Genomic DNA, 22,187 nt, shown 5'->3' on the forward strand with positions numbered 1-22,187 from the left:
GGGAGCTTTTCTCTGTATCTAACCCCGTGCTGTACCTGTCCTGGGAGTGTTTGATGGGGACAGTGTAGAGGGAGTTTTACTCTGTATCTAACCCCGTGCTGTACCTGTCCTGGGAGTGTTTGATGGGGACAGTGCAGAGGGAGCTTTACTCTGTAGCTAACCCCGTGCTGTACCTGTCCTGGGAGTGTTTGATGGGGACAGTGTAGAGAGAGCTTTACTCTGTATCTAACCCCGTGCTGTACCTGCCCTGGGAGTGTTTGATGGGGACAGTGTAGAGGGAGCTTTACTCTGTATCTAACCCCGTGCTGTACCTGTCCTGGGAGTGTTTGATGGGGACAGTGTAGAGGGAGCTTTACTCTCTACCTAACCCTGTGCTGTACCTGTCCTGGGAGTGTTTGATGGGGACAGTCTAGGGGGAGCTTTACTCTGTATCTAACCCTGTGCTGTACCTGTCCTGGGAGTGTCTGATGCGGACAGGGTAGAGGGAGCTTTACTCTGTATCTAACCCTGTGCTGTACCTGTCCTGGGAGTGTCTTGTCCATCCTCATTGTTATCTTTGGGATGTAGCAGTGAGGGGTTGCTGGCGAAGACACTAGTAGGATGGAGGACCACCCCCTGCTTATCTTTCGTGTGGAAGATCTGTGAGAGAAAGAGACAGGGGGATAGACAAAGGGAGAGACACAGAGACAGAGAGGGGAGGAGGGAGACAGAGAAAGAGGGACAGAGAGGGAGACAGAGAAAGAGGGACAGAGAGAGAGGAGACGGAGAGAGAGGGGGAGACGGAGAGAGAGGGGGGGGACAGAGAGAGAGGGGGAGACAGAGAGAGGGAGAGGATTAATCTTTACTGGCATTGACATGCCCATCACCCCTGCCCCACCCCCATCACCCCTGCCCTGCCCCCCCATCATGCCCCCATCACCCCGCCACGCCCAACACCCCTGCCCCCCATCACCCCCGCCACACCCAACACCCCCGCCATGCCCAACACCCCTACCCTGTCCCCCACCACGCCCCCATCACCCCTGCCCTGCCCCCCATCACCCCCGCCACACCCAACACCCCTGCCCTGTCCCCCCCATCACGCCCCATCACCCCTGCCCTGCCCCCCCATCACCCCCGCCACACCCAACACCCCTGCCCTGTCCCCCCATCACCCCTGCCCTGCCCACCCATCATGCCCCCATCACCCCCATCACGCCCAACACCCCTGCCCTGTCCCCCCATCACCCACGCCACACCCCCATCACCACGCCTTGCTCCCCTCCCCCTCTTCCTACCTGGTCAGAATCCTTACGACAAGCGTTGAACTCGTCAGGCACTGCCAGCTGCGGGTAGAGGCCTCGGCACATCAGCAACTTGAGGAGTTGGAAGCGGCGCCTGCCCAGGTCACGGAAGGAGCTGCTGGCGGCTTCCAGATCCTTCACATCGTGTTTCAGTTTAAACTTCACATCCTGCGAGGCAGAGAGAGAGAGAGAGACTCACGCTGGAGATTACAGAACAGGAGGCCCATTCAGCCCCTCTCGGGCCTGTTACACAGGAACAGGAGGAGGCCCATTCAGCCCCTCTCGAGCCTGTTACACAGGAACTGGAGGAGGCCCATTCAGCTCCTCTCGAGCCTGTTCCACAGGAACAGGAGGAGGCCCATTCAGCCCCTCTCGAGCCTGTTCCACAGGAACAGGAGGAGGCCCATTCAGCCCCTCTCGAGCCTGTTCCACAGGAACAGGAGGAGGCCCATTCAGCCCCTCTCGAGCCTGTTCCACAGGAACAGGAGGAGGCCCCTTTCAGCCGCGCTCGAGCCTGGGTGGAGTAAGTGCACTGTAACAAGTTTACACAGAACATTCTTTTTTTAGGTTATCGATTTGTTGGGGAAAGCAGACAGCTTTCATTCAGTGTGTCTGGGAGAGACGGGGTAAACAGGTCGCTGCTCCTCTCTGCTTCCGGCTCAGGATTGGCGTGGGGCTTTGTAAACTGTGACGAAGGGAGACTGGGGGTGTGAAGCCACCAGAAGCGAGCAGCAGAACCAGACACACGTCTGGGTGCCGGGGCCCCATTCTGGTGCAGGGCAGGACAGCGGGGCGGTGAGCCTGCTTCCAGCCCCACCCGGGACGGCCCCCACAGGCCCCGTCAAGCACAAACCTGAATGTCCAACACCCGCTCCTCTCCCTGGGCACCACTCGGCCCCTCATCCTCAGACGAGCCCATCTCCTCCTCCAGGCGCAACACCTTGCGCCGCCGCCCGTCCTGTTCCTCGTGGCGACGCTTCGCTCGCTGTAGCTCCCGGCGCTCTCGGTGACGCCGTTGTCTTTGGTAGCTGCCCACGTCCTGGGCGCGCTCCTCCCTCAAGAGGCCATGGTCCTTCAACAAGGTCTGAGGCACAAGGTCAACACGGGGTTAGAGTAAAGCTAATGTCCCCATCAAACACTCCCAGGACAGGTACAGCACGGGGTTACATACAGAGTAAAGCTCCCTCTACACTGTCCCCATCAAACACTCCCAGGACAGGTACAGCACGGGGTTAGATACAGAGTAAAGCTCCCTCTACACAGTCCCCATCAAACACTCCCAGGACAGGAACAGCACAGGGTTAGATACAGAGTAAAGCTCTCTCTACACTGTCCCATCAAACACTCCCAGGGCAGGTACAGCACACGGTTAGATACAGTGTAAAGCTCCCTCTACACTGTCCCCAACACTCCCAGGACAGGTACAGCACGAGGTTAGATACAGAGTAAAGCTCCCTCTACACTGTCCCATCAAACACTCCCAGGACAGGTACAGCATGGGGTTAGATACAGAGTAAAGCTCCCTCTACACTGTCCCCATCAAACACTCCCAGGACAGGTACAGCACGGGGTTAGATACAGAGTAAGGCTCCCTCTACACCGTCCCCATCAAACACTCCCGGGACAGGTACAGCACGGGGTTAGATACAGAGTAAAGCTCCCTCTACACTGTCCCCATCAAACACTCCCAGGACAGGTACAGCACGGGGTCAGATACAGAGTAAGGCTCCCTCTACACCGTCCCCATCAAACACTCCCAGGACAGGTACAGCACGGGGTTAGATACAGAGTAAAGCTCCCTCTACACTGTCCCCATCAAACACTCCCAGGACAGGTACAGCACGGGGTTAGATACAGAGTAAAGCTCCCTCTACACTGTCCCCATCAAACACTCCCAGGACAGGTACAGCACGGGGTTAGATACAGAGTAAAGGTCCCTCTACACTGTCCCCATCAAACACTCCCAGGACAGGTACAACACGGGGTTAGATACAGAGTAAAGCTCCCTCTACACTGTCCCCATCAAACACTCCCAGGACACGTACAGCACGGGGTTAGATACAGAGTAAAGCTCCCTCTACACTGTCCCCATCAAACACTCCCAGGACAGGTACAGCACGGGGTTAGATACAGAGTAAAGCTCCCTCTACACTGTCCCCATCAAACACTCCCAGGACAGGTACAGCACGGGGTTAGATACAGAGTAAGGCTCCCTCTACACCGTCCCCATCAAACACTCCCAGGACAGGTACAGCACGGGGTTAGATACAGAGTAAAGCTCCCTCTACACTGTCCCCATCAAACACTCCCAGGACAGGTACAGCCCGGGGTTAGATACAGAGTAAAGCTCCCTCTACACTGTCCCCATCAAACACTCCCAGGACAGGTACAGCACGGGGTTAGATACAGAGTAAAGCTCCCTCTACACTGTCCCCATCAAACACGCCCAGGACAGGTACAGCACGGGGTTAGATACAGAGTAAAGCTCCCTCTACACTGTCCCCATCAAACACTCCCAGGACAGGTACAGCACGGGGTTAGATACAGAGTAAAGCTCCCTCTACACTGTCCCCATCAAACACTCCCAGGACACGTACAGCACGGGGTTAGATACAGAGTAAAGCTCCCTCTACACTGTCCCCATCAAACACTCCCAGGACAAGTACAGCACGGGGTTAGATACAGAGTAAAGCTCCCTCTACACTGTCCCCATCAAACACTCCCAGGACAGGTACAGCACGGGGTTAGATACAGAGTGAAGCTCCCTCTACACTGTCCCCATCAAACACTCCCAGGACAGGTACAGCACGGGGTTAGATACAGAGTAAAGCTCCCTCTACACTGTCCCCATCAAACACTCCCAGGACAGGTGCAGCACGGGGTTAGATACAGAGTAAAGCTCCCTCTGCACTGTCCCCATCAAACACTCCCAGGACAGGTACAGCATGGGGTTAGATACAGAGTAAAGCTCCCTCTACACTGTCCCCATCAAACACTCCCAGGACAGGTACAGCACGGGGTTAGATACAGAGTAAGGCTCCCTCTACACCGTCCCCATCAAACACTCCCAGGACAGGTACAGCACGGGGTTAGATACAGAGTAAAGCTCCCTCTACACTGTCCCCATCAAACACTCCCAGGACAGGTACAGCCCGGGGTTAGATACAGAGTAAAGCTCCCTCTACACTGTCCCCATCAAACACTCCCAGGACAGGTACAGCACGGGGTTAGATACAGAGTAAAGCTCCCTCTACACTGTCCCCATCAAACACGCCCAGGACAGGTACAGCACGGGGTTAGATACAGAGTAAAGCTCCCTCTACACTGTCCCCATCAAACACTCCCAGGACAGGTACAGCACGGGGTTAGATACAGAGTAAAGCTCCCTCTACACTGTCCCCATCAAACACTCCCAGGACACGTACAGCACGGGGTTAGATACAGAGTAAAGCTCCCTCTACACTGTCCCCATCAAACACTCCCAGGACAAGTACAGCACGGGGTTAGATACAGAGTAAAGCTCCCTCTACACTGTCCCCATCAAACACTCCCAGGACAGGTACAGCACGGGGTTAGATACAGAGTGAAGCTCCCTCTACACTGTCCCCATCAAACACTCCCAGGACAGGTACAGCACGGGGTTAGATACAGAGTAAAGCTCCCTCTACACTGTCCCCATCAAACACTCCCAGGACAGGTACAGCACGGGGTTAGATACAGAGTAAAGCTCCCTCTGCACTGTCCCCATCAAACACTCCCAGGACAGGTACAGCACGGGGTTTGGTGCAGCTGCATCACCTTGAACTGCTCTCTGAGGTTGACCATCTCGTACAGTCTCTGCTCCTCCAGACCCCTCCGCCGACACCACTTCCGGGAATTGTTCCTTTTCTCGGATTTCACCTTCAACATTGGAGCGGATTGCGGTCAGTTCACACCTTCACACACACACACACCTACACACCCACCTACAGCTACACACACACCTTCACACACACACCTTCACACACACACACACCTACACCTTCACACACACACCCCTACACACACACACCTTCACACACACACACCTCCACCTTCACACACACACCTACACACACACCATCACACACACACACACACCTACACACATACACCCCTTCACACACACACACACCTACACACACACCTTCACACACACACCTTCACACCTACAGCTACACACACACCTTCACACACACACCTTCACACACACACCTTCACACACACACACACCTACACACACACACCTTCACACACACACCTTCACACCTACAGCTACACACACACACCTTCACACACACACCTTCACACACACACCTTCACACACACACCTTCATACACACACCTTCACACACACACCTTCACACACACACCTTCACACACACACCTTCACACACACACCTTCACACACACACATATATTCACTGTAGTGATTTGGTGAGTGGAGACTGGGTTACAGCTGTGCCGTTAATCATGTTGCTCTTAACCAACTATTTAAAGATAGTGGTCAAAAATGAGACCCTTACTGCAGGTAAAAAGCTACTGAAGTAAAACCTGGTTGAGGTCGAAAAGCAGCCTGTCCGTACGGAAGGGGAGTTTGCTGATGAGAAAAGAGAGATGGTGAGAACAACTGAGAATCGGTCACGGAAAGTGGGACACGGGACGGGTTCCTGAGCTGTCTGAACGATTAACTTCACATCGGTAAAGCTCGATCTTCAATTAAAACCTGATCTTCAAACATCAGGAAAACGCCTCCGGGAAGAGGCGAAGGAACTGCCGGTGAATCGAACAATTGGTCGAATGCGGAACTTTTAATAAATCAAAACTAGTGAACTGTCGGCACTTAGTCTCGAGAAGCACAATGAGGTTCTTGAACCTCAAGGCAAACTGGAGAAAACAATCGAGGGAGAGCGTGGGTGGCTGTGGAGTGTCACAATTCTGAAGTCGGGTAAAAACCCCATTGCCGGAACTGTGATCCCGTTCATCGCAAAACCGATCCAAGTCACATTATTGAGGTTGATGCATCAGTACCTGACTACAGTGAAGCAACTGAGGCGGCGGGAAAATCAGAAATTACGAATCGTCAACAGGAAATTATAAATTTATCTTTCTGGGTCAACGGCTAGCGGCACAGATTTGTGCCAAAATACAAGAGTGGCACTGGGAGTGCAGGCGAGTGGGCACATTGCAAAAGACCCTGCTGAAGAGTGGCAGGGGTATTCCATACTTTATGCAGACGGGTCTGCTGTGAACTGTGGAACGCCAGAGGGTAATTCACCGCGAGGGGAGATGTCAGCGCAGCAACACAACGCCAAAGAGAAAATGCCATTTCGAGACTTTGCTGAATTGTACCGCGGATTCACCACATTTGGGGTTGGAAGGTGAGACTCCGAAAGGAGCTACACCTACAGGTGACGAGGAGGATTATAGGGCGTGGGCCCGACCGAAACACTCTTTGTTGAGTTCAAAAACTTGGAGCAAGAGGGAAAAAAATAAACTCGAAGGGTTCAGTTCTGACGAGGCTGTGTTTACAAATGCCGCAAATCTTCATTTCTTGTCTGTGTTTTGGTTAAATCCATGTAATTGTGCAATATAATACGTATCGCCAAGGTGAAAGGTTTACTTGTAGGATGACAGACAAGAATGCACTTCCCTCAGACATACTACACAACCCCCTCAGACACGCAGGCCCCCTCAAACACGCGGGCCCCCTCAAACACGCGGGGCCCCCTCAGGCACGCGGGGCCCCCTCAGGCACGCGGGGCCCCCTCAGGCACGCGGGGCCCCCTCAGGCACGCGGGGCCCCCTCAGGCACGCGGGGCCCCCTCAGACACGCGGGCCCCCTCAGACACCGAGTGGGCACAGTCAGATCTGCCTCACCTGTAGCCACTCCTCGAAGGCGTTGAGCAGGGTGAAGGGGTCCCCATCGTCACTTTCCAGGGGCCGGCGGACTGTTGCGCAGTCGGGGTCTCCCTGCCTGCTCCGGACGAAGGGGGACTGCAGGCTGAGAGCTGCGGCCAGAGTCAGTACCGGCTCGATAATCTTGAAGGCACAGCCCAGAATCAGCATCTTTCCTGTGGGAGGAAGGTAGAAGGGGGAGTAAGGAGCAAATGAGCAACTGAACAAAGGCCCCGTACAGGTGCGGCCTCACCTAGGCCCTGTACAGGTGTGGGCCTCACCAAGGCCCTGTACAGGTGCGGTCTCACCAAGGCCCTGTACAGGTGCGGCCTCAGCAAGGCCTAGTACAGGTGCAGCCTCACCAAGGCCCTGTACAGGTGCGGCCTCAGCAAGGCCTAGTACAGGTGCGGCCTCGCCAAGGCCCTGTACAGGTGTGGGCCTCACCAAGGCCCTGTACAGGTGCGGTCTCACCAAGGCCCTGTACAGGTGCGGCCTCAGCAAGGCCTAGTACAGGTGCAGCCTCACCAAGGCCCTGTACAGGTGCGGTCTCACCAAGGCCCTGTACAGGTGCGGCCTCAGCAAGGCCTAGTACAGGTGCAGCCTCTCCTAGGCCCTGTACAGGTGTGGTCTCACCAAGGCCCTGTACAGGTGCGACCTCACCAAGGCCCTGTACAGGTGTGGGCCTCACCAAGGCCCTGTACAGGTGCGGCCTCACCAAGGCCCTGTACAGGTGCAGCCTCACCAAGGCCCTGTACAGGTGCAGCCTCACCAAGGCCCTGTACAGGTGTGGTCTCACCAAGGCCCTGTACAGGTGCAGCCGCACCAAGGCCCTGTACAGGTGCGACCTCACCAAGGCCCTGTACAGGTGCAGCCTAACCTAGGCCCTGTACAGGTGCAGCCTAACCTAGGCCCTGTACAGGTGCGACCTCACCTAGGCCCTGTACAGGTGCGACCTCACCAAGGCCCTGTCCAGGTGCGACCTCACCAAGGCCCTGTACAGGTGCAGCCTAACCTAGGCCCTGTACAGGTGCGACCTCACCAAGGCCCTGTACAGGTGCGGCCTCAGCAAGGCCCTGTACAGGTGCAAGACATCCTTGCTCATATACCTGACTCCTCTTGCAACAAAGGCCAACATACCATTTACCTTCCTCATTGCTTGCTGTACCTGCCGGTTTGTTTTCAGTGACTGGTGTACAAGGACACCCAGGTCCCTTTTGTACGTCAACATTTCCCGATCTATCACCATTTCGATATTACTCCGCCATTCTGTTTCTCTGTCCGAAGTGGATAACTCCACATTGGTCCACATTAAACTGCATCTGCCATGTATTTGCCCACTCGCTCAACTTGACTAAATCACCTCAAAAGTGTCTTAACATCTTCCTCACCACTCACATCCCGACCAAGTTTTGCGTCGTCAGCAAACTTAGAAATATATAAACATCAGAAGGCAGACGTGACCAAACGTGGAGAGGTACAAATCACAAGCAGGTATAGCGAGTGTTTGGGAGGCAAATGGAATGTTGTCCTTTAAAGGGGGGGGGGGGGTGTTTCCGCACCTGGAGTACTGCGCACAGTCTTGGCTTCCTTACTTGAGGAGGAGATACACTCGTGTTGGAGGCCGTTCGGAGAAAGTTCACGTGGTCGATTCCCGGGATGAAGGGGTGTATCCGATGAGGAAAGGGTCGAGCAGGTCGGAGTCCTGTACCCCATCGGAGTTTGGAAGAACGCAAGGTGATCTGATTGAAACATATCAGATTCTGAGGGGGTTTTGACAGGGTGGGTGCGAAGAGGATGTTGCCCCCTCGTAGCGGGGGAGGAATCTAGAACTGGGGGGGGGGGGGGGGGCACAGTTTGAGAATGGGGGGGTCTTCTATTGAAATTAGGAGGAATTTCATTTCTCGGGTGGGGGGGGGCAGTCTGTGGAATTTCCCCCCCCCTCAGACAGCTGTGGGGGCTGTGGCTCGTTGAATACATTCATGGCCGAGTTAGACAGATTTCTGATCGACGAGGGGGTGAGAGGGAAGTGGATCAGGCGCGATCTAATGATTGGGGTAGCAGGAAGAGAGGGGCCAAATGGCCTCCTTCTCCTGATTCTTGTTTCCCCCGTGATGCATTTTGGCAAGGCGATCGTGCAGAGACAATATAACATGAAGGGGATAGTTTCCCAGGGGGTGCAAAGGCTGAGAGTCCTCGGGGTTTGTGCGTGCATTCTGTTAGCTTTCCGACGATATGCTGCGCCATGCTCCCAGACTCCCAGATCCCTCTGCATCTCAGAGCTCTCTCACCATTTCTACATTTCACATGTAGGACACCAGAAGAGAAGTGGGACACTCGGCCCGAGTCTGCTCCGCCATCCAATGAGATCCTGGCCGATCCGATGTGATAATCCTCAACTCCACTTTCCCGCCTTATCCCCGTAACCCTCGACCCCCTCACTGATTAAATATCTGTCTCTCTCGGCCTTGAACACACTTAACGGCCCAGCCTCTACTGCTCTCTGCGGTAAAGAATTCCACAGATTCTGAGAGAAGAAATTCCTCCTCATCTCTGTCTCAAATGGGCTCTGAGATTCTGCCCTCTGGTCCTAGACTCTCCCACAAGAGGAAACATCCTCTCAGCATCGACCCCGTCAACCCCACCCAGAATCCTCTCTGTCTCAATAAGGTTGCCTCTCATTCTTCTAAACTCCCAACGAGTACAGGCCCCGGCCTACTCAACCCCTCCTCATAACAAAATCCCTCCATTCCCGGGGATCAAGTGAACCTTCTCTGGACTGCCTCCAATGCCGGGATATCTTTCCTTAGATAAGGGGATCAAAACTGTTCACAGTATTCCAGGTGTGGCCGAACTAGCGCCTTGTGTAGTTTTAGCCGCACTTCCCTATCTTTAGAGACATTCCCTTTGAAACAAAGGCCAAATTCCATTTACAAAGATTGGGGGAGGGTCCCAGCTTCCAGACTGCGTTTCATTCCGGAGCCCGCACATTCGGAAGGTTATGGGGGTCTCGGGGAGGGGTGGTCGTGAGTGGGAGATTCCCCCAGAACGGTTCCCGGGAATGAGGGGGCTTCAGTTCATGCAGGGGAGTGGGGTGGGGGATTCATTTGGGGGAAGCGACGGTCGCGGCAGAGCCGGGGGCTGTCTGTGGGAGTCAGTGCGGTGGGGGGTGGGTGAGAGGGGAGATGGAGGGTGTGGGACGATCGAAGCAGCGAGAGGGTTAAGAGGGAGACACGCCGTACCGATGACCACGTCGACGGGCAGCTGTGCCAGGAGACTCCCGACGGCCGTGAGGTTTTCGCCGCTGTCCAGCGCTCCCTGGTCCCGCAGGTACTGGACCGCCGTTTCCACGCTGCTCGGGGGGGGCGGCTCGATGAAGGGAAAGGTGCGCGGGTCTCCGAGTCCCATGCTCTTCATCTGCACAGGAAGACACAACATACACAGCTGTCCAGACAATCGTCAGCAACGCCCACCCCCTCCACCCACTGACGCACAGCGGCAGCCGTGTGCACCGTCTACAAGATGCACTGCAGCCACTCGCCAAGGCTCCTTCGACAAGCCCAAACCCGCCACCTCTACCCCCTAGATGGACAAAGCAGCTGACACCATGGGGAACACCCACTGTGGCAGCCTCACTGTCAACTCAGCCGGTCACAGCTTCCAGCCACAAAATCCAGCCCTCAGATTGTTCTCAGCTCCCCAAATGTTTCAGTGCTGAGGGAGCGCAGCACTGTCGGAGGGTCAGTGCTGAGGGAGCGCCGCACTGTCAGACGGTCAGTGCTGAGGGAGCGCCGCACTGTCGGACGATCAGTGCTGAGGGAGCGCCGCACTGTCGGACGGTCAGTTCTGAGGGAGCGGCGCACTGTTGGAGGGTCAGTGCTGAGGGAGCGCCGCACTGTCGGACGGTCAGTGCTGAGGGAGCGCTGCACTGTCAGAGGGTCACTGCTGAGGGAGCGCCGCACTGTCGGAGGGTCAGTGCTGAGGGAGCGGCGCACTGTTGGAGGGTCAGTGCTGAGGGAGCGCCGCACTGTCGGACGGTCAGTGCTGAGGGAGCGCTGCACTGTCAGAGGGTCAGTGCTGAGGGAGCGCCGCACTGTCGGACGGTCAGTTCTGAGGGAGCGGCGCACTGTTGGAGGGTCAGTGCTGAGGGAGCGCCGCACTGTCGGAGGGTCAGTGCTGAGGGAGCGCAGCACTGTCGGAGGGTCAGTGCTGAGGGAGCGCCGCACTGTCGGAGGGGTGTCTGTCTGGATGACACATTAGACCTGGGGCCTCTGCCTTTCCTCTCGGGAGGATGCTAAAGATGCTGCAACTGCTGCTGGAAGAGGGTAAGTGCTGCGGAGGACTGCTGGGGTGAGGGAGGGAGGGCGGGTAGGTGGTGGTTTCTCCCAGTAGTCCTGGGGCCGAATGTTAGAGACCGTCAACAAATGGTAGCTTCACCATGGACGCCCACTTCACCCTAAATAAATAAAATGGATCAAAGTCACCGGAAAAAACCGTAAACTATCTGCGTCACTTGTCACGTCGCTGTTTTTGGGATCTTGCTGTGCACAGGTTGGCAGCAACTTTTCTTGCACTGCTGCTGGAGCACCTCCCGAAACAAAAAAAACAAAAAACAGCTTCATCGGCTGTGCAGAGCCATGGGACGTCCTGAGGCAGTGAAACAATGTAGGTTTTTACTCTCAAAGTCCCCAAACTCGGGTCACAGGTGGTTCATGGAGATTAGGCCCGAAGCCTGCCCTCGCTCTGTCTCTCCTGCCTTCTCTCAGTCTGTCTCTCTCTCTCCTGTGCCACGAGCGATGGGAGTCTTACCTGCAGCACCAGGGCGTCGAGGGCAACCCGCTGGATCTCGGGCACGGGGTAAGGGGCGAAGGCGTTGTACTCAGACTCGGCATACATGCGGTAGCAGACCCCGGGCCCCGTTCGGCCCGCACGCCCCTTGCGCTGCTCAGCGCTGGCCCTGCTGATCCAGAACTCCTGCAGACGATGCATCTTTGTCTTTGGATCGTAGCTCATCTCCTTGACCTTCCCTGGGAGGTGGGGTTGAAGTGCGAGGGGTTAGTAGCCTTTGTTCCAATGCATGCAGGCTGAACAATTAAACTGTGCGGGGCATCGCAGCAAAGCCCTTGTTCAAATCGCCGTTTCCCATCCGGGCCTGGGGGTGTCAATAGATTATCTTGCCGTATGGGGCAGGTGGCCAATCTACATCATGGGCCTATTCAACCATGGGAGGCAGTACAATCCGCGTGGGCCCATAATATCAGGCATTCCGGGAACATAAATCTCCCTCTACACTGTCCCCATCAAACACTCCCAAGACAGGTACAGCACGGGGTTAGATACAGAGTAAAGCTCCCTCTACACTGTCCCCATCAAACACTCCCAGGACAGGTACAGCACGGGGTTAGATACAGAGTAATGCTCCCTCTACACTGTCCCCATCAAACACTCCCAGGACAGGTACAGCACGGGGTTAGATACAGAGTAAAGCTCCCTCTACACGGTCCCCATCAAACACTCCCAGGACAGGTACAGCACGGGGTTAGATACAGAGTAATGCTCCCACTACACTGTCCCCATCAAACACTCCCAGGACAGGTACAGCACGGGGTTAGATACAGAGTAAAGCTCCCTTTACACTGTCCCCATCAAACACTCCCAGGACAGGTATAGCACGGGGTTAGATACAGAGTAAAACTCCATCTCACCAGAATCCACAACAAAACGCACACCGTCAATCGTAACAGACGTTTCTGCGATGTTCGTAGCTACGATGCACTTCCGGACGCCCGGTGGAGCAATGTCAAAAACCTGGAATGAGGATCGGGAGGAACTGAGTAAGCACCGAAGTGTCATTGCTGAGGGAGCGCCGCACTGTCGGAGGGTCAGTGCTGAGGGAGCGCCGCACTGTCGGAGGGTCAGTGCTGAGGAAGCGCCGCACTGTCGGAGGATTAGTACTGAGGGAGCGCCGCACTGTCGGAGGGTCAGTGCTGAGGGAGCGCCGCACTGTCGGAGGGTCAGTGCTGAGGGAGCGCCGCACTGTCGGAGGGTCAGTGCTGAGGGAGCGCCGCACTGTCGGAGGGTCAGTGCTGAGGGAGCGCCGCACTTTCGGAGGGTCAGTGCTGAGGGAGCGCCGCACTGTCGGAGGGTCAGTGCTGAGGGAGCGCCGCACTGTCGGAGGGTCAGTGCTGAGGGAGTGCCGCACTGTCGGAGGGTCAGTGCTGAGGGAGTGCCGCACTGTGGGAGGGTCAGTGCTGAGGGAGCGCCGCACTGTCGTAGGGTCAGTGCTGAGGGAGCGCCGCACTGTCGGAGGGTCAGTGCTGAGGGAGTGCCGCACTGTCGGAGGGTCAGTGCTGAGGGAGCGCCGCACTGTCGGAGGGTCAGTGCTGAGGGAGCGCTGCACTGTCGGAGGGTCAGTACTGAGGGAGCGCCGCACTGTCGGAGGGTCAGTGCTGAGGGAGCGCCGCACTGTCGGAGGGTCAGTGCTGAGGGAGCGCCGCACTGTCGGAGGGTCAGTGCTGAGGGAGCGCTGCACTGTCGGAGGGTCAGTGCTGAGGGAGCGCCGCACTGTCGGAGGGTCAGTGCTGAGGGAGCGCCGCACTGTCGGAGGGTCAGTGCTGAGGGAGCGCCGCACTGTCGGAGGGTCAGTGCTGAGGGAGCGCCGCACTGTAGGAGGGTCAGTGCTGAGGGAGCCGCACTGTCGGAGGGTCAGTACTGAGGGAGCCGCACTGTCGGAGGGTCAGTGCTGAGGGAGTGCCGCACTGTCGGAGGGTCAGTGCTGAGGGAGTGCCGCACTGTGGGAGGGTCAGTGCTGAGGGAGCGCCACACTGTCGTAGGGTCAGTGCTGAGGGAGCGCCGCACTGTCGGAGGGTCAGTGCTGAGGGAGTGCCGCACTGTCGGAGGGTCAGTGCTGAGGGAGCGCCGCACTGTCGGAGGGTCAGTGCTGAGGGAGCGCTGCACTGTCGGAGGGTCAGTACTGAGGGAGCGCCGCACTGTCGGAGGGTCAGTGCTGAGGGAGCGCCGCACTGTCGGAGGGTCAGTGCTGAGGGAGCGCCGCACTGTCGGAGGGTCAGTGCTGAGGGAGCGCCGCACTGTCGGAGGGTCAGTGCTGAGGGAGCGCCGCACTGTCGGAGGGTCAGTGCTGAGGGAGCGCCGCACTGTCGGAGGGTCAGTGCTGAGGGAGCGCCGCAATGCCTGTCCTCTGAAATAGATTTTTGGGGACCTGGCTGTGATTTGGGGGGAACAGGCCGAGGGTGGGACAGTTTCCCAAGGGTCCTGGTGAGAATCTCTCTGCCTGAACCGGGTTGCTGAGGTGTGCGGGGCTGTGTAACGGGCGGCCGATGGGGCGTTTCAGGCTGTACCTTGTCCTGTTCCATCGCCGCCAATCCGCTGTGAAGTGGCAGCACAATCCAGCGTTGGGTCAGGTTAGCGTAAGCCCGTGCTGCGTCTGCCACCGCCGCAATCTCGGCCGCCCCGCTCAGGAAGGCCAGCAGGTCCCCCCGCTCCTCAGCCGGGCACTGCTGGTCGATGGCCTGCATCACCCTCAGGTAGGGGCCCGGATCCAGGCGCTCCCGGCTCCCTTCTTCTGACTCCTCGATCGGCTGGTATATCACCTGCAGGAGGAAGGGTGTGTGTGTGAGAGAGAGATGGGGGGGGGGGAAAGAGAGAGAGAGAGACGGTGCGGGGAGAGAGAGAGAGAGAGAGATGGGGGGGGGGGGGGGGGTGAGAGAGAGAGACGGGGCGGGGAGAGAGAGAGAGAGAGATGGGGCGGGGGGGGAGAGAGAGAGAGATGGGGGTGTTGGAGGGAGAGGTAGAGAGAGAGAGACGGGGTGGGAGAGAGAGATGGGTGGCAGGGGGGGGGGGGGGGAGAGATGGGGGTGTTGGAGGGAGAGGGAGAGAGAGAGAGAAACGGGGTGGGAGAGAGAGAGAGATGGGTGGCGGGGGGGGGGGGGAGAGAGAGAGAGAGAGAGAGATGGGGGTGTGGACGGAGAGGGTGAGAGAGAGAGATGGGGCGTGGAGAGAGAGAGATGGGGCGGGGGGGAGAGAGAGAGAGATGGGGGTGTTGGAGGAAGAGGGAGAGAGAGAGAGACGGGGTGGGAGAGAGAGAGAGATGGGTGGCGGGGGAGAGAGAGAGAGAGATGGGGGTATGGACGGAGAGGGTGAGAGAGAGACGGGGCGGGGGAGAGAGAGAGATGGGGGAGGGGGTGAGAGAGAGAGATGGGGGAGGGGGAGAGAGAGACGACGGCGGGGGAGAGAGAGATGGGGGTGTTGGAGGGAGAGGGAGAGAGAGTGAGATGGGGGCGTTGGAAGGAGAGGGGGAGAGAGAGAGAGAGAGATGGGGGCGGGAGGGAGAGTGAGATGGGGACGGGAGGGAGAGAGAGATGGGGCGGGAGGGAGAGAGAGATGGGGGCGGGAGGGAGAGAGAGATGGGGTGTTGGAGGGAGAGGGAGAGAGAGATGGGGGTGTTGGAAGGAGAGGGAGAGAGAGAGATGGGGGGGGCAAGGGAGAGAGAGAGATGAGGAGGTGGGAGAGAGAGAGATGGGGGGGCGGGAGAGAGAGAGAGATGGGGGGGCGGGAGAGAGAGAGATGGGGGGAGAGTGAGAGACGGGGGCGGATGAGAGAGAGGCGGGGGCGGATGAGAGAGAGAGGCGGGGGACAGAGAGAGAGAGGCGGGGACAGAGAGAGAGAGGCGGGGACAGAGAGAGAGAGAGACGGGGGCGGATGAGAGAGAGAGATGGGGGCGGATGAGAGAGAGAGAGATGGGGGGAGAGAGAGAGAGAGAGAGAGAGAGAGAGGTGGGGAGAGAGAGAGAGAGATGGGGGCGGATGAGAGAGAGAGAGAGAGAGAGAGAGAGAGAGGATGGGAGAGAGAGAGAGGCGGGGAAAGAGAGAGAGGTGAGGGGAGAGAGAGAGAGGCGGGGGGAGAGAGAGAGAGAGAGAGAGAGAGGCGGGGGGGAGAGAGAGAGAGACGGTGGTGGACGAGAGAGAGAGAGACGGGGCGGATGAGAGAGAGAGAGAGAGAGAGAGGCGGGGGAGAGAGAGAGAGAGAGAGGCGGGGGAGAGAGAGAGAGAGGCGGGGGGGGGAGAGATAGAGAGAGAGAGAGAGGCGGGGGGAGAGGGACAGAGAGATGGGGCGGGGGAGAGACAGAAGGTTTAACACACAGGCCAGATCCCCATTCCAAGCACAACTTGCAGGGCAGAGGGCCGGGCTGGGTGGGGGTGGATGGGAGTCTGAGGAAGACTTTAAGGAGCGAGCAGGGTGGGTGATTTCTGTGCCGGGTTCAGAGTCAGGATCAGGGGCAGCGTCAAGGGGTGGGGTGAGGGTCAAGAGTCAGGGGTCAAGATGAGGGATCAGGAAGAAAAGGTCAGGGTCAGGATCCGGGGCCATACCGGGGTCAGAGACCGGATTTCCGGATCACACACCGGATTTAGAATTTACAGTGCAGAAGGAGGCCATTCGGCCCATCGAGTCTGCACCGACCCACTTAAGCCCGCACTTCCAACCTATCCCCGTAACCCAGTAACCCCTCCTAACCATTTTGGACACTAAGGGCAACTTAGCACGGCCTAACGTGCACGTGTTTGGACTGTGGGAGGAAACTGGAGCACCCGGAGGAAACCCACGCACACACGGGGGAGAACGTGCAGACTCCGCACGGACAGTGACCCAGCCGGGAATCGAACCTGGGGCCCTGGAGCTGTAAAGCAATTGTTCTAATCACTGTGCTACCGTGCTGGAGGGGGTCAAGGTCAGATTTTGGAGGGGTGACGATCCAGGATTGGAGGGGGGTCAGGGGTCGAAGTCAGGAATGGAGGGGTGAGGGTCAGAGGGCAGTGACGATGGGTTTAGGTTTGGCGCTGATGGTCAAGGAGTGGGTGTGGCCCTCGGGTTGTGAATCATACCTCCCTCCCTCACCCCCCCCCGCCCACATTGCCCCCACAGCGAGCCCGGACCACCCTCCTCACCTTGATGGGGTAAAGCCTCCCAGGGACCTGGAGGACTGGGGCACCGTCAAAGTATCTTGAGAAGAGTTCGACGTTGATGGTGGCCGACATGAGGAGGAGGCGGAGGCTGGGTTGGGCTGCCTGGAGACCCCGCAGGACCCCGAGGAGGAAGTCCGCGTGGAGGTGCCGTTCGTGGGCCTCGTCGATGATGATGGCGCGGTAACGGTCCAGGGCGGGGCCGGCGGCCTGTATCTGCCGGAGGAGGAGGCCCTCGGTGAGGAAGAGGAGCCGGGTGCCGGGGGGCGCCGAGGACTCAAAGCGGATGTGGTAGCCCACCGAGGAGGGGCACAGGGTCTCCAGGCCCACCCGCCTGGCCAGCGAGAGGCAGGCAATGCGGCGTGGCTGGGTGCACGCCAGGCGCTCCCCCGGCGCGGCCCACTCCTCCAGCAAGTATTGCGGCACCTGGGTGGACTTGCCACAGCCCGTGTCACCCGCCACCACCACCACCGGGCTGCCCCGCACCAGCTCCAGGAGCCGGGCCCGGTAGCTGGCCACGGGCAGTGCCCGCCTGGACTGTAGCAGCCGACATAGGCGCCCGAAGCTCTGCTTCTGGCCGAACTCAGCAAAGTGGCGCAGTGCCTGGCGGAACGCTGCCCGCTCTGACCGCGGGATCTCCCCCTCCCCGCTCCCGTCCCCCCTCCTCCTCCTCCGCCCACAGCCCTCCCTCTCCACATCCCCTGTCAACACCGACAGGTTAATCCGGTAACTGGGGTCGTATTCCATCGGCACGTCTGGAAACAGCCCTTTCCTCACATCCCCTTTTCCCCCTCTCTCCTCCCTTCCTTCCTCTCTCCTTCCTTCTCTCCTCTTCTCAGTCTCTCCTTCCTCTCTCCTCCCCTCTCTCCTTCTTTCACTTCCCTCCTTTCCCTCTCTCCTTCCCTCTCTCCCCTTTCCCTCTCTCCTTCTCTCATTCCCTTCCTCTCTCCTCCCCTCTCTCCCTTCCTCTCTCCTCCCCTCTCTCCCTTCCTCTCTCCTCCCCTCTCTCCCTTCCTCTCTCCTCCCCTCCTCTCTCCTTCTCTCGCTCCCTTCCTCTCTCCTTCTCTCGCTCCCTTCCTCTCTCTTCCCCTCTCTCGTTCTCCCACTCTCTCTTTCCCCACTTCTTTTCTCACCCCTCCTTTCCACCACCTCTCCCTCTCCTCGATGCTCCGCGTCCTTCCTCTCCCTCTGCCTCTCCTGGAAGCGCTGGTAGCGCTCCAGGAAGCTCCAGAACGCCCGGCATTCCTCGCTCCCTACCCGAATGAAATCGTTCCCTCGGAAGAAGATATCCTCCAGGCAAGCCCGCCTCTCAGGGCGGCTCCAGTCGTAGCCTCCCACTCCTTGACTGGACATTGTCTTCCCACCCTGATTGGGGGGGCGTCGCGCTCTCAATCCAACCAACTCCTTCAACTTTTCACAACCTGTGTCTAATATTTCAGCCCAGTTCACAGTGTCAGACTCCCCGTTAGACGGTCTCTCTCACTCTCGCTGCTGCGTTCCCCTGTGCCGGTGCCTCTCTCTGTTTTGAGGTGTCTTGTCTCCGCTCCCTGTGACTAACCCTAACTCCCACCCACTCCACCTTTCTCAGCCCCTTTTCTCTCAGTGCCACAGTCTCTGTCCATTCTCATTCCTCCCCCAGTTTGAGTGTCTCTCATACTCTCCGACCCTCTTTGCTCCCTCCTTTTCCCCCCTTCCCTTTCCTCATTTTGCACTCCCTCTCTGCCGAACTCTATCTCTTCCTCTACCTCTCTAGAATCTAATTCTCTCTCCTTTTCTTTTTCCTTCCCTCTATCTAACCCTTTTCTCCCTATTATTTCCTTCTCACTCTTTCCCTCCCTCTTTTCTCTCTCTATTATAGTCTTCGTTTTCTCTCTCCCTCTCTCTCTCTTGCTATTGTTTCCCTCTCTCTGTTTATTATTTCATTCACTCTCTCTACTTCCTTCTCTCTCCCTTTCCCTCTCTATTATTTCCTTCCCTCTATCTCTCCATCCTTTCCTTCTCCCCCTCCTTTTTCCTTTCCCTACCTCCCTTTCCTTTCCCTCTCTCCCCCCAGTCTCTCAGTCTCTTTCTCTATCTCTTCTCTCTCTCTGCTGCCTGACTCCTGCTCTCCCGAACATGAGTCGCGCAGTGATGACGTCTGTCGGACCGACCGCGCGACTTTCGGGAGGTCCGCGCCGGCACGAACCACTATGACAATATGTGCGCAGGCGCAGTCGCGCCACCGCCCGCAGAACAAAGGGGGTTGGCGCGCCCGCCCGACCGCGCCCGAACCACAGACAGACACAGAGGCCCGAGGCCCACAAAACAGGTCACACATCCAAACACAGTCTTACCCTCAGCACACTGACAAGAGCCAGCATTTCTGAGAAAACCATCCTTAACATCTATCCCGCTATTCACACATTCTGCTATTCTCCTTTCACACAGCGCTGACCTTTATCCCTCTATTCGCACATTCTGCTATTCTCCTTTCACACAGCACTGACCTTTATCCCTCTATTCACACATTCTGCTATTCTCCTTTCACACAGCGCTGACCTTTATCCCTCTATTCACACATTCTGCTATTCTCCTTTCACACAGCGCTGACCTTTATCCCTCTATTCACACATTCTGCTATTCTCCTTTCACACAGCGCAGACCTTTATACCTCTATACACAAATTCTGCTATTCTCCTTTCACACAGCGCTGACCTTTATCCCTCTATTCACACATTCTGCTATTCTCCTTTCACACATCGCTGACCTTTATCCCTCTATTCACACATTCTGCTATTCTCCTTTCACACAGCACTGACCTTTATCCCTCCATTCACACATTCTGCTATTCTCATTTCACACAGCGCTGACCTTTATCCCTCTATTCACACATTCTGCTATTCTCCTTTCACACAGCGCTGACCTTTATCCCTCTATTCACACATTCTGCTATTCTCCTTTCACACAGCCCTGACCTTTATCCCTCTATTCACACATTCTGCTATTCTCCTTTCACACAGCGGTGACCTTTATCCCTCTATTCACAGATTCTGCTATTCTCCTTTCACACAGCACTGACCTTTATCACTCTATTCACACATTCTGCTATTCTCCTTTCACACAGCCCTGACCTTAATCCCTCTATTCACACATTCTGCTATTCTCCTTTCACACAGCGGTGACCTTTATCCCTCTATTCACAGATTCTGCTATTCTCCTTTCACACAGCACTGACCTTTATCCCTCTATTCACACATTCTGCTATTCTCCTTTCACACAGCGCTGACCTTTATCCCTCTATTCACACATTCTGCTATTCTCCTTTCACACAGCGCAGACGTTTATACCGCTATTCACAAATTCTGCTATTCTCCTTTCACACAGCGCTGACCTTTATCCCTCTATTCACACATTCTGCTATTCTCCTTTCACACAGCGCTGACCTTTATCCCTCTATTCACACATTCTGCTATTCTCCTTTCACACAGCGCTGACCTTTATCCCTCTATTCACACATTCTGCTATTCTCCTTTCACACAGTGCTGACCTTTATCGCTCTATTCACGCATTCTGCTATTATCCTTTCACACAGCTCTGACCTTTATCCCTCTATTCACACATTCTGCTATTCTCCTTTCACACAGCACTGACCTTTATCCCTCCATTCACACATTCTGCTATACTGCTTTCGCACATCGCTGACCTTTATCCCTCTATTCACACATTCTGCTATTCTCCTTTCACACAGCGCTGAACTTTATCCCTCTATTCGCACATTCTGCTATTCTCCTTTCACACAGCGCTGACCTTTATCCCTCTATTCACACATTCTGCTATTCTCCTTTCACACAGCGCTGACCTTTATCCCTCTATTCACACATTCTGCTATTCTCCTTTCACACAGTGCTGACCTTTATCGCTCTATTCACGCATTCTGCTATTATCCTTTCACACAGCTCTGACCTTTATCCCTCTATTCACACATTCTGCTATTCTCCTTTCACACAGCACTGACCTTTATCCCTCCATTCACACATTCTGCTATACTGCTTTCGCACATCGCTGACCTTTATCCCTCTATTCACACATTCTGCTATTCTCCTTTCACACAGCGCTGAACTTTATCCCTCTATTCGCACATTCTGCTATTCTCCTTTCACACAGTGCTGACCTTTATCCCTCTATTCACGCATTCTGCTATTCTCTTTCACATAGCGCTGACCTTTATCGCTCTATTCACGCATTCTGCTATTCTCCTTTCACACAGCGCTGACCTTTATCCCTCTATTCACACATTCTGCTATTCTCCTTTCACACAGTGCTGACCTTTATCGCTCTATTCACGCATTCTGCTATTATCCTTTCACACAGCTCTGACCTTTATCCCTCTATTCACACATTCTGCTATTCTCCTTTCACACAGCACTGACCTTTATCCCTCCATTCACACATTCTGCTATACTGCTTTCGCACATCGCTGACCTTCATCCCTGTATTCACACATTCTGCTATTATCCTTCCACACAGTGCTGACCTTTATCCGCTGATCACACATTCTGCTATTCTCCTTTCACACAGCGCTGACCTTTATCCCTCTATTCACGCATTCTGCTATTCTCCTTTCACACAGTGCTGACCTTTATCCCTCTATTAACTCATTCTGCTATTCTCCTTTCACACAGCGTTGACCTTTATCCCTCTATTCACACATTCTGCTATTCTCCTATCACACATTGCTGACCTTTATCCCTCTATTCACGCATTCTTCTATTATCCTTTCACACAGCGCTGAACTTTATCCCTCTATTCACACATTCTTCTATTCTCCTTTCACACAGCGCTGAACTTTATCCCTCTATTCACACATTCTGCTATTCTCCTTTCACACAGCGCTGACCTTTATCCCTCCATTCACGCATTCTGCTATTCTCCTTGCCCAAAGCGCTGACCTTTATCCCTCTATTCACACATCCTGCTATTCTCCTTTCACACAGCGCTGACCTTCATCCCTGTATTCACACATTCTGCTATTATC

The 22,187-nt window shown here is 56.1% G+C and overlaps 1 protein-coding gene across 1 annotated transcript in view; it reads right to left on the minus strand.

Moving 5' to 3' along the window:
• Nucleotides 1–19,170, minus strand: part of LOC140406561 (probable ATP-dependent RNA helicase DHX34) — a 31,532-nt gene extending 12,362 nt beyond the window's left edge. Inside the window, exons 1-10 of the mRNA XM_072494557.1 lie at nt 17,159–19,170; nt 14,555–14,806; nt 12,902–13,004; nt 12,006–12,223; nt 10,439–10,613; nt 7,182–7,375; nt 5,082–5,183; nt 2,137–2,367; nt 1,278–1,451; nt 519–639 (exon numbers count right to left, since the gene is read on the minus strand). Of these exons, the coding sequence (XP_072350658.1) occupies nt 519–639; nt 1,278–1,451; nt 2,137–2,367; nt 5,082–5,183; nt 7,182–7,375; nt 10,439–10,613; nt 12,006–12,223; nt 12,902–13,004; nt 14,555–14,806; nt 17,159–18,526 (2,938 nt within the window). The 5' untranslated portion in view covers nt 18,527–19,170. The remainder of the gene's footprint in view (nt 1–518; nt 640–1,277; nt 1,452–2,136; nt 2,368–5,081; nt 5,184–7,181; nt 7,376–10,438; nt 10,614–12,005; nt 12,224–12,901; nt 13,005–14,554; nt 14,807–17,158) is intronic.
• Nucleotides 19,171–22,187: the final 3,017 nt, after the last annotated feature.

Source organism: Scyliorhinus torazame, unplaced genomic scaffold (genome assembly GCF_047496885.1).
Source record: "Scyliorhinus torazame isolate Kashiwa2021f unplaced genomic scaffold, sScyTor2.1 scaffold_622, whole genome shotgun sequence".
Taxonomy (NCBI): domain Eukaryota; kingdom Metazoa; phylum Chordata; class Chondrichthyes; order Carcharhiniformes; family Scyliorhinidae; genus Scyliorhinus; species Scyliorhinus torazame.